Source organism: Aspergillus fischeri, genomic scaffold, assembly GCF_000149645.3.
Source record: "Aspergillus fischeri NRRL 181 1099437636266 genomic scaffold, whole genome shotgun sequence".
NCBI lineage: Eukaryota > Fungi > Ascomycota > Eurotiomycetes > Eurotiales > Aspergillaceae > Aspergillus > Aspergillus fischeri.
The window spans coordinates 3,780,287-3,795,003 of NW_001509760.1; the positions used below are offsets into that span (position 1 = coordinate 3,780,287).

General features: G+C 50.5%; 5 protein-coding genes and 1 non-coding gene across 6 annotated transcripts, besides 4 other annotated features; 3 read left to right on the forward strand and 3 right to left on the reverse strand.

Annotated features, from left to right (window-relative positions):
* Positions 1–368: 368 nt before the first annotated feature.
* NFIA_059920 (acyltransferase family protein) lies at positions 369–1,883 on the reverse strand (the record flags this gene model as incomplete). The annotated part of the gene is made up of 1 exon (XM_001258533.1): positions 369–1,883. The coding sequence occupies one exon, from the start codon at positions 1,881–1,883 to the stop codon at positions 369–371; it is 1,515 nt and encodes a 504-aa protein (XP_001258534.1).
* A 1,046-nt stretch (positions 1,884–2,929) lies between these two features.
* Positions 2,930–4,144, forward strand: NFIA_059930 (glycosyltransferase family 32 protein; the record flags this gene model as incomplete). Its single annotated transcript, XM_001258534.1, has 1 exon — positions 2,930–4,144. One exon carries the CDS (start codon positions 2,930–2,932, stop codon positions 4,142–4,144), a length of 1,215 nt encoding a protein of 404 aa, XP_001258535.1.
* Positions 4,145–4,185: 41 nt separating this feature from the next.
* Positions 4,186–4,211: a microsatellite.
* A 545-nt stretch (positions 4,212–4,756) lies between these two features.
* On the reverse strand, positions 4,757–6,415 carry NFIA_059940 (FAD-binding oxidoreductase; the record flags this gene model as incomplete). Its single annotated transcript, XM_001258535.1, has 3 exons — positions 4,757–5,240; positions 5,300–5,777; positions 5,827–6,415. 3 exons carry the CDS (start codon positions 6,413–6,415, stop codon positions 4,757–4,759), a joined length of 1,551 nt encoding a protein of 516 aa, XP_001258536.1.
* Positions 6,416–9,236: 2,821 nt separating this feature from the next.
* NFIA_059950 (uncharacterized protein) lies at positions 9,237–10,250 on the forward strand (the record flags this gene model as incomplete). The annotated part of the gene is made up of 2 exons (XM_001258536.1): positions 9,237–9,443; positions 9,495–10,250. The coding sequence occupies 2 exons, from the start codon at positions 9,237–9,239 to the stop codon at positions 10,248–10,250; spliced, it is 963 nt and encodes a 320-aa protein (XP_001258537.1).
* Positions 10,251–10,358: 108 nt separating this feature from the next.
* Positions 10,359–10,430, forward strand: NFIA_059960. Its single transcript has one exon. It is a non-coding gene; the product is annotated as a tRNA-Arg (tRNA).
* Positions 10,431–11,553: 1,123 nt separating this feature from the next.
* Positions 11,554–13,079, reverse strand: NFIA_059970 (putative extracellular glycine/serine-rich protein; the record flags this gene model as incomplete). The annotated part of the gene is made up of 2 exons (XM_001258537.1): positions 11,554–12,912; positions 12,963–13,079. 2 exons carry the CDS (start codon positions 13,077–13,079, stop codon positions 11,554–11,556), a joined length of 1,476 nt encoding a protein of 491 aa, XP_001258538.1.
* Positions 11,935–12,142: a microsatellite.
* Positions 12,002–12,176: a microsatellite.
* Positions 12,128–12,166: a microsatellite.
* Positions 13,080–14,717: the final 1,638 nt, after the last annotated feature.

The window sequence follows — 14,717 nt, forward strand, 5'->3', positions numbered from 1 at the left end:
TCCATCGATGGGGAGTGGCCACATCCGCAACTCTTAATTCTGTGTATGGTAATCGGCGTATCCTCAGAGCATCAAGTTAATTCCTCGCTAGATACAACTTCTGAGACTGGCAATACATTGACCGTGAGAATTGAGCTAGAGCTACGAAGAACACATGCCGAAATCAATGATCTGGCAAGCTTTCCACTATGGTCTCAGACACATGGCGTACGTACTTTCATAACAAGTCTTCATGATTGAGATGTATCCGGACTTAGGGACTCCAAGCATTGCTAGACTTTATCATACAACAATTTATAAGGCAGGGTAGGCTTTGCATGAGAGGCTCAAAAACAAATACGTAGATCATGAACACAAACGGAGATTTGTCAAGTTTTGTCGACCAGCGCCTCTTGATACATCCGTTGAGAGAGCCTTACAGCAGGCTCATCAACTAGTCTAGTCGTGACCTCTGCAAGCCAGAGGGTCAAGGGCAACAGAACCAGCTGTGGGATGAGAAAGTTGACCTCAAGCCCAAAAGGACCAAGGGTAGGCAGGGGCAAACGATTAATCCACCAGGGACAATTTTGGGCATGTGAATCGTGCACGAATCCCACTGCAGCGTAGAGCCTGTCTCCCAAAATCCACAGAACCGGTCCGTGGACTAGATAGAAGGCAAATGAAATGCGGCCCAAGTACTGGTTGAACGGGGCTGCAAAAAATGCCTTGAGCCACTGAAGGTGAGATGTGCACGAGACAAGGAAGACAGCGGCCCAGAACAGGTAGAACCACTTGTAGTCGAACACTGCCTGTGGCTTGAGGAATGATAAGAGATACCACCCGGGTGAGTCACGTAGCTGTTGCAAGTTATCTGTATGCGATGGGACCCCGCCGAGGTAGAGGCTGGCATAGAAGAGTAAAGTCATAATGGCTGACTTGAAGGGCTCCAGTCTGTGAAAAAAGGCGGGCAAGTCATTGCGCATGGCGAGGAGATCGAGATCTCTCAGAAGCATGCCAGCAATAAACATGGCAAAGTGCGCCCCATCCGCAATGTACAAAAAGTATACCACCAATGCGACTTCGCCGATCAGCCGGGCGTTGCGGCGAAACCTTGCAAAAGCGATCGCGGCGGTGTAAACAGCCAGAGAGCCTCGATATTCGACGGGTATAGACCAAGCATGGAAATTGTACGTGAACCAAGGCTCCCCGCCTGTTCGCAGAACGAAGCTGAAATTCTTGAATTCGGCGTACCAGTTCCATAGCTCCGAGAGGTAGCTTCCTTGAAGCTCTGGGATAGTGCGAATTTTAAAGAAATGCAAAAACGTCATGTAGCAAAATGTTGTGCAAATGACGGGTATATAGAGACGAAACCATCGGCGGAATACCGCAGAGGAAAGATTTTTACCTAGTTCAGCGTAGTCGCCATCCTGGATGCATCCCAGTGGCTTCATTGAGAGAACATACCCAGATAGCACGAAGAAGACGCTGACGGCAAAATGACCCCCGGCGAAGATTGTTCGAACACCAGGAAGGCATGCGAAATAGTACTTGTTGTCGTAACCGTAGGCTAGCTCGAAGGCCATTCCAGCTCCTGCGCCATCGTGGGCCCAAAGTTGATGATGTCCCCAGTAGACCACGAGAGCCGCAAACCCTCGCAATCCATCTAGGTATGCGGTCGGCCTGGTACGCTGTCGTTGCTTTTCATTCGTATTTGTATCGCTATTTGTCCGCCCAGTGAACAAAGTGGGCAGGAAAGGAGCCATCCATGGAAAAGACGACATTCCATGTCGAGCGTGTGTCCTCTGGGCTAACTGTGGTTTCCACTGTCCATCCTCGATGGCTCGTTCGGGACTCAAGTTCAAGTGAGGCGAGAAGCCCTCGATTGAGGTGGGTAGGATGGGCATCGGGGCCAAGAGTTGAAGTTGCCAGAGTCTTTTGAAAGGTCGAAGAAGACGATCAATAAAAACCCAAGTCTCACTGCTTGAGAACTATTACAGCTCCTGGTAACTCGATAACACGTGAATTGTGTGGGCAGGCCGTGCCAGTGCCACTACCCACTGGTGCCGAGGCTGCCGCAAGATTGCGTTTCGTAGAGATTATGCCAGGTCTCTGCGGAAAATCTTTCCTACCTCCACATGTCGGGGTCTGAACGCATACCCCCCGGGGAACATGACCAAGTGGCTGAAGCTGTGCAGGTACAATCTCGCCCCGCACTTCGACAGGGTTTGGGCTCGTATTTGAGTGGATTGCATAGGTACAGTGGCATGTCAAATGTTTGAATCCGATGTATTTACCGCTAGCTTGTTTAATGGATAGATTCCCAACAACTGGCAGTCATAATAGTCCCATGATGGATATTATGCTGATTTCTATATAGCTTATAATGATTCTAGCCAATGCTATAGAACCTCCACAGTGATTACTTTCAGTGAGGCGCGCCATGGTGATGTTGTTAATTTGGAGAGGATCTACAGTCGTATACTCCGTCCTTACAGACTTACAGGGAAGTTCCTAGTCAAGCTAGCGGTAATACCACTGGATTAAGCCTTTGACGCGTCATTGTATCATGCGGATAAGGTTTACAGAAGTCTGCAATGGCGTTTTTCACTAAATGCCATGATTGACTGCCCCACGCCACATCCCTCCGATTAGTCCGGCGGATTAACTAAAAGCGCCCAGATGCCGGCAAATGATCTAGTGGATCATGAACTTTACACATTCCTGTACCAGTGGCTACAACTGCGCTCGCGGGGTTACCAACAAGACAGCCCAGCAAATGAGACATAAGCTCTCAAAGGTGTCAGGGACCAACGCAATCCGAGGCAATACATTCTAGATTTAGTGAAGACCACATGTGAAATAGACAGCTATGTACTGTATGTAATCTACACAGCGGTGAAATAAGGCTATGTTTTCCTAGACTTACAATCTTTTACCTTTTTCGACTTCCATGCTTTCCCCAGATGAGAGGCCAGTCATGGTGGAGAAGAAATTCGTACCGATCAGTCTCTTTCCAAAGAGGGCACGTCGATTCACGCATAGCAGCCTGGTGGCATTATTCCTGTTGATCTACTTCTGTGTTACCAGGACATCACATCACATTGGCGAGACTCGATCATACTCTACCCAGGTGACGGCCGATGTTGGTGAAACATTTCCCCGGAAAATCTGGCAGATTTGGAAAGTGAGCCCATTGGAATTTGACGGCCGTGATATCGAGGTTGCCCGCAGCTGGACTGCGAAAAACCCGGGCTATCGGTACGAAGTTCTGACCGACCAGAATGACCTCGAATATGTCGAGACGAATTTCGGACCTCTTGGCGAGAATCGACCAGATATCGTTGAAACGTATCGATCTTTGACTGCGCCGATTATCAAGGCTGACCTGCTTCGGTACCTTGTGATGTACATAGAAGGAGGGGTCTATGCTGATATAGACGTGGAAGCATTGAGACCCGTGGAGCGGTTTATCCCAAGCACTCATAACGAAAGAGATATCGGCATGGTCATCGGCGTCGAAATTGATGAGCCAGAATTCAGCGACCATCCTATATTGGGTCAGAAATCGCAATCCTTCTGCCAATGGACCTTCATGTGCAAGCCCCGACAGCCCGTGATGATGCGACTAGTCGAGAATATCCTCCACTGGCTCAATGAGCTCTCCCTCAAGCAAGGAAAGCCAATCTCAGAGCTTCAGCTGGACTTTGACGATGTGATCACAGGCACCGGGCCTTCTGCCTTTACGGGTGCCATCCTATCTGAAATGAGCCGCATCACTGGCAAGACCGTGACATGGCATACGTTCCATGATATCCCCGAGTCCAAAGTTGTTGGAGGGTTTCTGGTCCTGACGGTTGAAGCGTTTGCCGCTGGACAAGGTCATTCCGACTCGGGAACCCATAATTCGCGCAACGCGTTGGTCAAGCATCATTACCATGCCTCGGAGTGGCCAAAACGTCACCCCCGATTCAATCACCCCATCTTTGGGGAGGTTGAGAAGTGCAATTGGAACGTGGACTGTGTGAGAAAGTGGGACGAAGAAACAACTGCTTTTGCTGCCCTGCCTCAGGAAGAGCAGGAGCGGCAGATTGCCACATTTCAGGCGATAGGGGAAGCGTTGAAGAGGATGGAACCGCCGCCGCAGCCCGCTTTTGGCGGTTTTTGATGCATTGGACATTCTCTTCAACTTTCTCTAGTCGTTCGTTCCTTTTTCTTCTTCTTCTTCTTCTTCTCTTAGAAATTTGATGATCTATTATAGATATAAGTTTAAGCCATCGTTGACGATTATTTAACCCTGTAGCTGGTTGTTCACGAAAGTCAAGGTTCCATGAAGGAGGTAGCCTGTGAGTTATAGATGGGGTTTCACTCCCATGAAAATGGAGGTCACATAGTCATTGCCATCCATGATGCTATGCTGTCTCTCAAGCTTTGGGGTTCGTTACGGAAGCATCAAGACTCTATGGCCACGCCATCGTCATTGCGATCGCCTTGTATAGTATTTTCCTCGCTAACTTCACACTCCTTAAACTTCCTGAAGCCCTCATGGGAGGCCTTAATAACCAGGACTTCACTGACCACTTATGGACATTGCCCTGTTGTGCAGAGAACACATGTTCTATATTATCCCCCGCATAATAATGAAGGCAATTTTGTTAATCTTGAAATTTTCATGTCCTGTATCTACGACATGTATATAGAACGGAATTTCCGGGCATCTGTTCAGTTTAATTGCACCATGGAGGAAATGTATAGTACACACGTGGGAATGCATACTAGTTTAGATTTGAGGATGGAGCTTGAAGCCCCCTGTGCAGCCTTTCTGAAACAGCCCGTCTGGGTCATACTTTCTGCTGACCTCCGTCAGGAAGCGTAGATTCTCCTCGCCGTATCCTTCCAACGGTCTCTGCCACTGCGCACAGTAGTTCAGGTAGCGGAATGGATGGTCTGTCCCATTGGCCGTGGCGAACGCGTCGATTTTCTCAATGGTTTCGCGTATAGAAGCGTAGACACGCTTGTCATCCCCCGCACTCCGCCAATACACGGAGAAACTGAGGATGAGGAGCGCATCATCCGTTCCCTCATGAATGCCGAGCACATTTGCGTCGCCTTTCGCTGCCCACGAGGGCAGGAACGGTTGCATGGCAATCGTCCAGATCAACCCCTTGACCTTCCGCAAGGAGGTAATGGCCTCCTCATGGGCGGCACGTGCAGCCAACATCGTGGGCAAATCGTTCTTGATGGTCGTAGTACCGAAGGACCATCTTTGGCCTGGTGGACAGGTGCCGCTCATCTCTATCACAGCGGACGTCACTGTGTGGACTTTAAGGTGCTCCAGAAGCGCCAGAGAGTTGCGAACCCCGAGTTCTTCCAGTAACCCGGCCATTTATTGGGCTCTTCCGGTGGCTTTGTGTAGGCCAGATGGACCGTGACTGTTTGCATGCCTAACCCCTGTATGTAGGTGAAACAGGCGATAGGCGCCGCGGCGTGTGTATCGACAGCCCCTCCGCGTATTCTGGGATCGGCGTGTTTTGCACTCTCATGTAAGGCCATGAGCGCCTTGGTGGACTGGGAATTGGGAGCGTACATGAACCCACTCCAGATTTGCGTGGACGGGAAGCAGCGCACTGTAAAGCGGGTGACGATGCCGAAATTGTTCGAGCCGCCTTTAAGGGCACGCCAAAGATCGGGGTGCGACAAGGCAGTGGCCGTAACAATCTTACCTGAGGCGAGAACGACTTCGTAGGCTAGGACATTCGAGCAGGCCAGACCGAAGCGTGGTGTGAAGAAGGATATACCGCCTATAGAGTTAGTCAGAGAATATGTTAAGACAGAAACAGTTATACTCACCCCCCAATGTATACCCAGCCACACCGACATCAGAGCTTCTGCCTCCTACAACGCCGAGACCCTTCTCATCCAGGATCCGCGATGCTTCAGCCCAACGAACCCCTGCTCCCAGGGTTACACTTTCTCTGTCATCAGAGATCGTCACTTCCCGAAACAGAGAGAGGTCGATCAACACGCCTCCTTTGGCGCTTGCACCGCCTGGTACAGGAGATTGGCCACCGCCCCGGACAGCGAACAAAACACCATCAGATTCTTTCCTCGGCAGCGTCCTCCGCTCGTCATATTCCCGTTTAAGGATGTCGATGGCCTTGGCCAACTCACCAACATCACGTGGCTGGACGATGCAGGCTTGCACGACCTCGCGCTCCTGTTGGGCCCAGTAGGTGTTTATCGATTTGCGAAAGGCGTCTTCATCGCGATGCAAAAGCACAATGTGTGGCAGCGCCTTTGCGAGCTTGCTTACCAGACCCGAATTCGTTGGAACTTCTAGCTGCGGTCGCGCTTGGGGTAGAGACTTTGTCCTTCGTAGGAACCAAACAACCGCAAATACGGCCGTCGCAATGCCCAGGGAATTCAAAAAAGTGGCCATGGTGTCTTACCCGAGAGGCAACCGGAAGGGTAATGCTGTATGGAATCCGTTAGCTGCAAGGATCCCATGGGAGAGGCGGCGATTTTGAATCTCACCCGCTTACTGGGGCAGTGCATCCTCCTTAGTTCGTGGAAACGGCGCCAAGGACTGGACTTGTTGGACAAACAGATGGAGACGGACACTGATCGCATCGGTGCCAATTACTACACGGTGGATTTACTGGTGCTGTTGTCGCACGTATCATGAAGCTTATTGATAGTTCATGGAAAATATCTGCCAAGACTCAGCATGCGACAGTTAATGAACATAAGAAGATTCGTAGTGGATTATTGAATCGACGGCAATCTAACTACTTGAGCTGTCTAGTGACTGCTTGCGCTCTCATTATCACTTTCCCACCATTTCCCATGGAGCAGGTTTCGAGGCGTCTCCATCGCCTAGCAGCATCATTAGAAAACCTCGCAAGAGGGTCCTGGTCACGGTGGATTACTGATACCACAATTGCCGTGTCATCCTAACGGACACGTCAGTTACGTCCTTCCCCCTCGTCTACTACCAGGAGATCACGTCAGATTTTAGCTTAGATAGCCAAGAGTGTATCCAACATAATGTAACTACTCTCTGCAAGTTGCCTCATGCTTGGAGTTGTTTCTCGATGAAACTAAGATATTGATTACAGCCACCATAGTTCCATTTTTGAATTATCTTCAAGCCCTTGACGGACTGTCGGATAGTGCAATGAGGTCCGACGGCTGACTTCCCTCGCATTGATTTCTCGAGGCATCTTTGTCCACCAGCAAGCTGTCGAGAAGAGTGCCATCGCAATAAGAAGGAGACGTCAGAGGCTGGTTGGAAGAACGGAAGCCTAGCTCTGGGCTATGGCGGCCATGACATCCACCTTTGAAGGCGCGACACAAGAACTCTGGTGTATCTAATTCCGGATAATCCTTCGGCCTGCCAATCGCTCGGTCGATGAGAAATCTGTCGAGCATCCCTAGCATTCCTATATCATTTTGATAGCCCAAGCTAGCATCCCGAAGCCTGGTCTTAGCAATCCTGATCTTTTCACTCAACGTTAATTCCTCCTCGGTCTCTGTGTATTCGAGCTTAGGCCTCGCGCTCTGAACTCTAATACTAGTTGCTCTTGATGCTACATAGTTCAGACTTTCAGCTATGAAGACTTCATCGTCAAGAGACAGCAAAAATTCAGTTGAATAGAGTTAAGTTCTTCACCTATGTTGGCATCGCGTTCCCATATTCGGTTCTGTTCTTTTTTCTCTTCCGTTAATGATTCATCATGAAACCTAATGTAGCGACGGTGGACAACCAGGACCTCCTTGAGACCATGCAGTTCTCTGGCCTTCTGGACTGGCATATCTGAAGAGTGCGTGCAGTATTTAAGGCGGCACGTATTGCACTCGTTTGTTGTAGAATAGCAAATGTAGGGACGAGGCAACTATCGAGGTCCCATGTAGCAGTTTTTTCCACGCCTCACAGGCTGCTAGTTTCCTGGTAGGGCAGAGGATGTAGAATTCTATCTGTATTTGAAGGAGAAAACAGAATCAGGCAGCTAACAAGGCAGAAATGGGTGGTGAGGAATACTGCTAAGCTTTCTTTTGGCCCGATTTGATTGGGCCCCTTTAATCCCTCAGTGTTGTTGACCAAATTCTTCCATCTCAAGTGGGAAGGACGATAAACGTTTCTGACCTATGAGACGAGTCACATGGGGTGGTAACTTTGAGTGTTTGAGCCGTTGCTAACAATAGATGGCGTAGACTACTCATAGTAGGCTAGCGGAGAGCCGGTGTCTTAGTTGAACCAGGGTATCACTGCGTTCTCCGAGACATCTGCCCCCTATTGATTTGGACACTTTCAGACTAGTATTTACAACAACCATTAGGTAGATGAGACTGTTGAACGCAATGCTTTGAAGAGGATGAGTTGAGGATCCGTGTGAGCCCAACACCAACACCAATAGGAGGCTGAGCTGTTGGCAACGGCTTATTAGATAATTGGACCTAGGAACTACCTGAGTACGGAGTATCTGACTATTATTGTCGTACGGACCAAGATTCCTACCTAGTAAATCGATAGGCGAGTGGGTTGTGTCTTAAGTTCTACAAGCTCATTTAATGTGCCATCACACTCCACCGCAACATCCAGGCAACAGGAATCTTAATTTTTCTTAATTGCGTTATGCATTGCAATAGAGAAAACCAAGTCTTAATATTATTCAAGTGCAGCAATGAGTCAAGGCAGCCTTCTCGTATGTATTTCCAAGCCAAGGACCGCACGAAACGATCGGCTCGTGTCATTGAGGCTGTACAACGCCAGCCTTGGCCTTGGCCCTTGGGTCTCAGTCCAAGCGATACATTAAGGCCCTTAACTTATCGATCTGCCTCGCCGTCTCGCGCTGCTGATCTTCCGGACCCCAAACCGATAATCTCCTAGCTTGACTAGTTCATAATTGTAGCCGTGTTCCAGAAGTAGCCTGTAGACTAGGTAGATATAAGACTGCCTGCCTGCCCGCAGTTTTCCTTTTTCCTGCCCGTCCATGAATCCGCCCATTTTAGGTTCTGTTATGCCTTCACCGCGTCAAATCAGCTCATTATGAGATGAGCACGTTTTCCATCCAGAAAAGCCACTTTTGCCACTAGTGCAGCTTCATTCATTACAATCTCTTTGACTCTATAGACCCAGCTTTTTCCTTCTTCTCTTGTTTACCATCTGCATACGGATATTCGAGGTTGCTAAGCGCTTGTTGCGCTCTTATATACAAACATAGTCCTCACCACCATTCCTTACGACTTTTATTATCACCATGCTGCTACGATTTCTGGCACTGGCCGGTCTCTGCCTGGGCCGTGGTGTCGCTGCCCTCGCCCCTCAGGGCCACGGTCTCCCCTCCAATATACAAACATCAAACATCCAACATACTCGCCATTTCTACAAAATCGACATTCCCTGCTCTCACTGTGCATTCTCAGACGCCGAATGCTCTCAGAACCCCGAGGCAAAATCACACGTGGTACGTCAATCATCAAATCTCCAATACAACGATGCTAAACTAACGTCACAGACTATTACCTTCTCCTCCGACAATGGCACCCTATACGCCAACCACGAATCCGTCTTCCCACCGTCACTACCCATGCAATTCTCCGCAGTCAAGCACTCGGCCTCCGGCGACCAATCCGTCCAGGTCGCATACAGCCTCGACGCACGACCGCTCCCCGCCCAGCCCGGCGCCCTCCTAGGCGAGACATTCCTCCTCAAACTGCGCCTGTTCGATCTCCACGGCCGGCCCGTCACACCGGACCTGATCGCCGTAGCCGTGTCCCGGCACAAAGACGGCTCCCTCCGCATCAGCAAGGTCGAGCGGTCCCCGTTCCACAGACACGGCCACATGACGTCGCCGTGGCGCCTTCTCAAATCGCACATCAGGCCTTACCTCGATCAGTTGGCTGGGGGTGCGGCCCCTGAAGGACCGCGCCATCATCGCCGGCCGCTACATGCGGACATCTACCGATTCAGGGACCCTGCGTCCCACTACCACAATACCATGCCGTGGAGCAGCCGCGATCGCAGCTTCATGAGGCTCGTGCGGCCGGTGATCCTGCCTGCGTTGCTGGGTGTTGCGGCGGGGCTGTGTGCGTGCCTGGTTGGGTTTGTGGTCGGGAAGATGATGATCTCGCTGTGTCGGTGTTGGTATGTCCGCAGCGGAAGGGGGTATCGCGAGGTTCCGGCTATTACCATCGACTCGGTGGAGGTGGAGGAGGGTGTCCTCTCGGAAAAGGAGAGCTTGAGTCGATCGTCACGGTGGCTGGATGTATGACCCTGTATGAACCATAGATTTCTGTTTGTATACTATAGCGCACGCTCATGAATCATTGCCGAACTGCGCCCTTTCTTAAGTTGATATATCCCTCATCTGCATCAACAAGGCCTGCTGGCCCAATGGTAAGGCGCTTGACTACGGATCAAGAGATTGCAGGTTCGAATCCTGCGTAGGTCATTCTTTTTGCTTTGCAAATTTTTGCAAATTTCCGTTGTGAATATTTTGGCTGTCAAATTTTTTTGCTGCCAAGTCTGGATCATATGGAGAGATCCACTAGGACCACATTCCGTATTCGGAAATGGATGTCTCCACTCGGCCGAGCTTCGAGCCAAGCAACATAGTAAGATATCTGCTCCTTCGGTCAGTTTTGCTGAACAATTGTGAGCAAGTGGGCAATCATTCAGAATTGCCACTTCCAAGGAAAGATGCGCAGCCAGAACGACAACGGGCTATAGGGTCCAGCTAACTAGGACAAAGTGACATCTAGCGGCAGTGGAATATACCAAGGGAACTATCTCTAGACTGGGCAGGCTTCCAACGGGATACCTCTCCGGTATGCTGAGGGAACTCTAGCGAATAAACAGGACAGGAACGGCGGAAGACAGCAACTAATGCAGTACAGCTAAATGAGCAGGAGTTGCTCATGACGCGACGATACAGTTGTATAATCCATACCCTAATATCCAGTTCTTAATGGAACCTACCCGCGCATCATGGACCTCAAGACTACAATGGGACCAGAGTACAAGCCTCATCTTGTGGTTGTGCTCATAGTAAGCATCTCCATTCATTCTATATACATAGACGATTCTACCTCACTATCTATATTCATTAGGTAGTCAGTCATATGAATTTGCTCCGTCCCCTGGCCTATATAGGTATGGCTGCAAGCAGCCAGTCTAGAATCTCAAGTAACTGCATTGGGCTCTGGCCTTAGACCAGCGGCTCTGCGTGATGTTGCATTCTAGAATACCGTCTTCCATGAGTGATACTACTGTGGATTTGATGGCAAGGTACATTGCCTGATTCTCCACAACGGACCGCTGCGGACCATTGCAAGTGACAGTCATTATCAGCATGCTAACCTTTAATTGAGATGTCAGTTGAAGCCTGAGGGGTTCTTTGACAAGGCTGCTTATGTGGTACATTGACTAATAGATCGGTGATGAGCTATCAGCTTATACGTATCTAGAATGGTGCAGATATTCCCATTAAACATAAAATTATAAGCACACTCATAAAAACCATTACCTCCAAGTAGAATTGAAACGCGCATCCTGAATTGACTCCGACAGCAAGTTCAGCGCAAAGTCTTTATAATCGAACTCAGCTTGTCAAGTAGCGTATTGATGGTCCCTTTGTCTCTTTCACCCCCGTTGGGTGGGCTCGTGATGACATTGACATTTGTGCCGCCGCCGGTGTTGGTCGCTCCACCGTTGACTCCATTGCTGGTGTTTCCGCCCCCATTGACCGGGTCTGTTTCAGTCGATCTCTTGGTATGTTCAGATACCTTGGTGCTGGCGGAGTCTGGCGCTTCCATGCTGGCTGAAGCCCGACTGAGAGTAGAGTCTACAGCTTCAGAACCCTTTGTAGCCGTTCCGGATTCTGCAGGCTCGTTGGGGGTAGATGCTCTAGCACCGTTTGCAAGCGTCGAAGGACTGTCCTTTCCATAGACTGCGTCGCCAGTTCCAGAGCCAGTTCCAGTTCCAGAGCCAGTTCCAGAGCCAGTTCCAGAGCCAGTTCCAGAGCCAGTTCCAGAGCCAGTTCCAGAGCCAGTTCCAGAGCCAGTTCCAGAGCCAGTTCCAGAGCCAGTTCCAGAGCCAGTTCCAGAGCCAGTTCCAGAGCCAGTTCCAGAGCCAGTTCCAGAGCCAGTTCCAGCGCCAGTTCCAGCGTCAGCGCCAGCGCCAGCGCCAGAGCCCCAGCTGCCCGCAGTGCCGTCGCTAGAACTGCTACTGCCACCCCAAGATGCTGGCATTCCAGGGCTCGCGGTTCCAGACGCACCGAGAGCGCTGGAAACAGATTCGCCCCCTTTAGATGCTGCATCTCCAGAACCTAAGCCAAAGCCTGCCATGGCGCTGCTCCCGGAGCTGCTGGGGGAGGAACCGCTGCTGTTAGGCTTGGTACCTGTGCCGCTGGCCTCGCCAGCATTACCAGAGACCCAAGATCCGCTGGCCTTGGTTCCCGGACTCGCGGAAGCAGAGCTAGAGCCTCCACTACCACCCCAAGATGCGGAAGTGCCAGAGCTGCCTGAAGTGGTGGTCGGAGCACCGCCACCCTTAGAGCCGCTACCGGGATCGCTGCCTGCGGTGGCAGACCCGCTCGCCCCGGTACCTGGAGCGCTAGAGCCAGGGGTCCACGGCGAGGCAGGAGTGCCTTCATCTTCGTCTCCGGATGGTGTGACCGCGATACCGGAAGGAGCTGTTCCACCAGAGCTATTACCGGCCCAAGTGTTTCCCGTTGTCGTACTTCCGGGCTGAGGCTGACCATTACCTGCGGCGGCATTTCCGGTGGTCATGTCGCCAGTGGCGGTGCCGTCAAAATCAGAGTATTGTCTGGACTGGATGTGCGTGCTGCTGTCCACGCCAGAGGCTTTGTGCCAGTCGAGCTCCTCGGCGAGGCCAGCGGCTCCCTCCTGCCCAAGTCTGCCGTGGTAACCTTCCTGTGCCGGATGTCAGTAATGAACAAGATATGAATTCATAGAGGACTCACGAAATCTAACTGGTCCATGGCAATAGGTCTAGCTCCGACAAGACCAGAAAATGAGACCATATCGATCAAGAAGATCAAAGCCAGTAAGCTGGTCTTGGCCCTCCGTAGTGTAGCCATAGTAGCGATATCTCAGCGATGTTTTGATTGAGTCAAGTGGAGAATTACAACAATCAGATCAAGAAGAACTGCATTCGCCGAGTCTTCGTGTCTGGGAATGTCCACAGACGTTGGGAGTCTGTCACGCTTTTTAACTGTTACTATATCCTAAGCTTCGAACGGCCGAGACTTAATCATTAGGAGTCTTGAGCATCATGAGCTCAATCCGTCGACGCCACAAAACAATTGGTTACATTAAGGTCAAGCAAAACCACGGCCGTTTCTGTGAGCGGACCACAACTGGAGAACAGCTCCTACCTTAATCTTGGTTCGAGCACTAGAGCTCGCCGAACGCTTGGTTCAGGCGCGGGATCAATGGTATAGGGCGAGAGAACGAAGGAAATCAGTAGCCCCCAAGGTGGATTCAGGTTGCATCGCGACGGGTGATACGCTTCGGGAACACGTCGAGCACCTGGTTTTCCAAAAGCCTGATTGAGTCCAGAAGCGGGCCGTTGATTGACATGTGAGAGTGACAGGCACGTCTCCGCCTGACAGTCCTCTGTCTGACTCCGGATCTCTAAGAAGCTAGGTCTTCAAGTTGAACCGGGCTCCAGGTGCTGCTTGTGCTGGTTGTGACGAACACCGAATACCCCCAGTATCAGAATAGACGAGTGTACAGACAATGAAATGCCCCTGGAAAGGGATGGTTCTATCAAATGGTGTGAACATGGTTGGCAAGCCTGGGCGATCTTGTTCAACTCTACCAAGCAACTTGAGTAAGCTAAGCATCGGTGCTTGGACCTTCGTGGCTTGTGTGTTGATGCTTATGGTTTCTTGCCTTCCTGTTGCAGCTTCATGCAAACAGGTGAGAATCCCGACTGGTTGGAATGCGACCGCATCTGGACGCGATCATGGTGTCAACAATGCTGGCCTAGTGAGAAGAAGATCGAACGCTACGATATATCAACTCTTACTGCAAATGACGATCTTCTCTTCACTTCATGGTTCATTCATCCGGAGAATGTAGAAATGATTTACGATTGTATCCCTCCTTGTCTGGTGTTGAGCTCAGACACGAGGAACAGAACGTGGGGTGGTCTGGCGATGGAATGGAATGGAATGCAGGGTCTGGTCAAGGAGTCTGATCGTATCCTCACCTGCGAAGATTCCACGTTCCAAATCACCAGGCCTTTCCCATATGCCAGCTGGCTGTTGACCACATTCCTTGGTTCATCGATGAACCAAGTACTCGTTGGGTGTTTGACGCGAAACTAGGTCAGGTGAGCCTGAAATATTTCCCCAGCGGTTCAGAATTTCGGTTGGTGGATGAAAGTTGAAGACAGTGCAATTAACGAGGACGGAGAGCAGATGCGAAATGAAGGGCGCTGTCCTGGGCTGCAAGACAGCCTTTCTGAGTTGCTTCAGCTCGGTGCGAAGACATTCCCAGTTAGGAAAGCGCGGCGCCACTGGAATCCTTTTAACTTTGATCAAGTAGAGCGAAGATGCCTGAAAGCGGCCGCCTGCCTAGGACATTATTGCGAAGGTCAAAAGTCAAACACGCTTTTCGTCGAGGTAACCCTTTATTATTATTATTGTGTTTCGCGAGAATGAGACATCTCGCAGTCAAATCTGAATTGTCCTCAAATGTACAGGTAGATA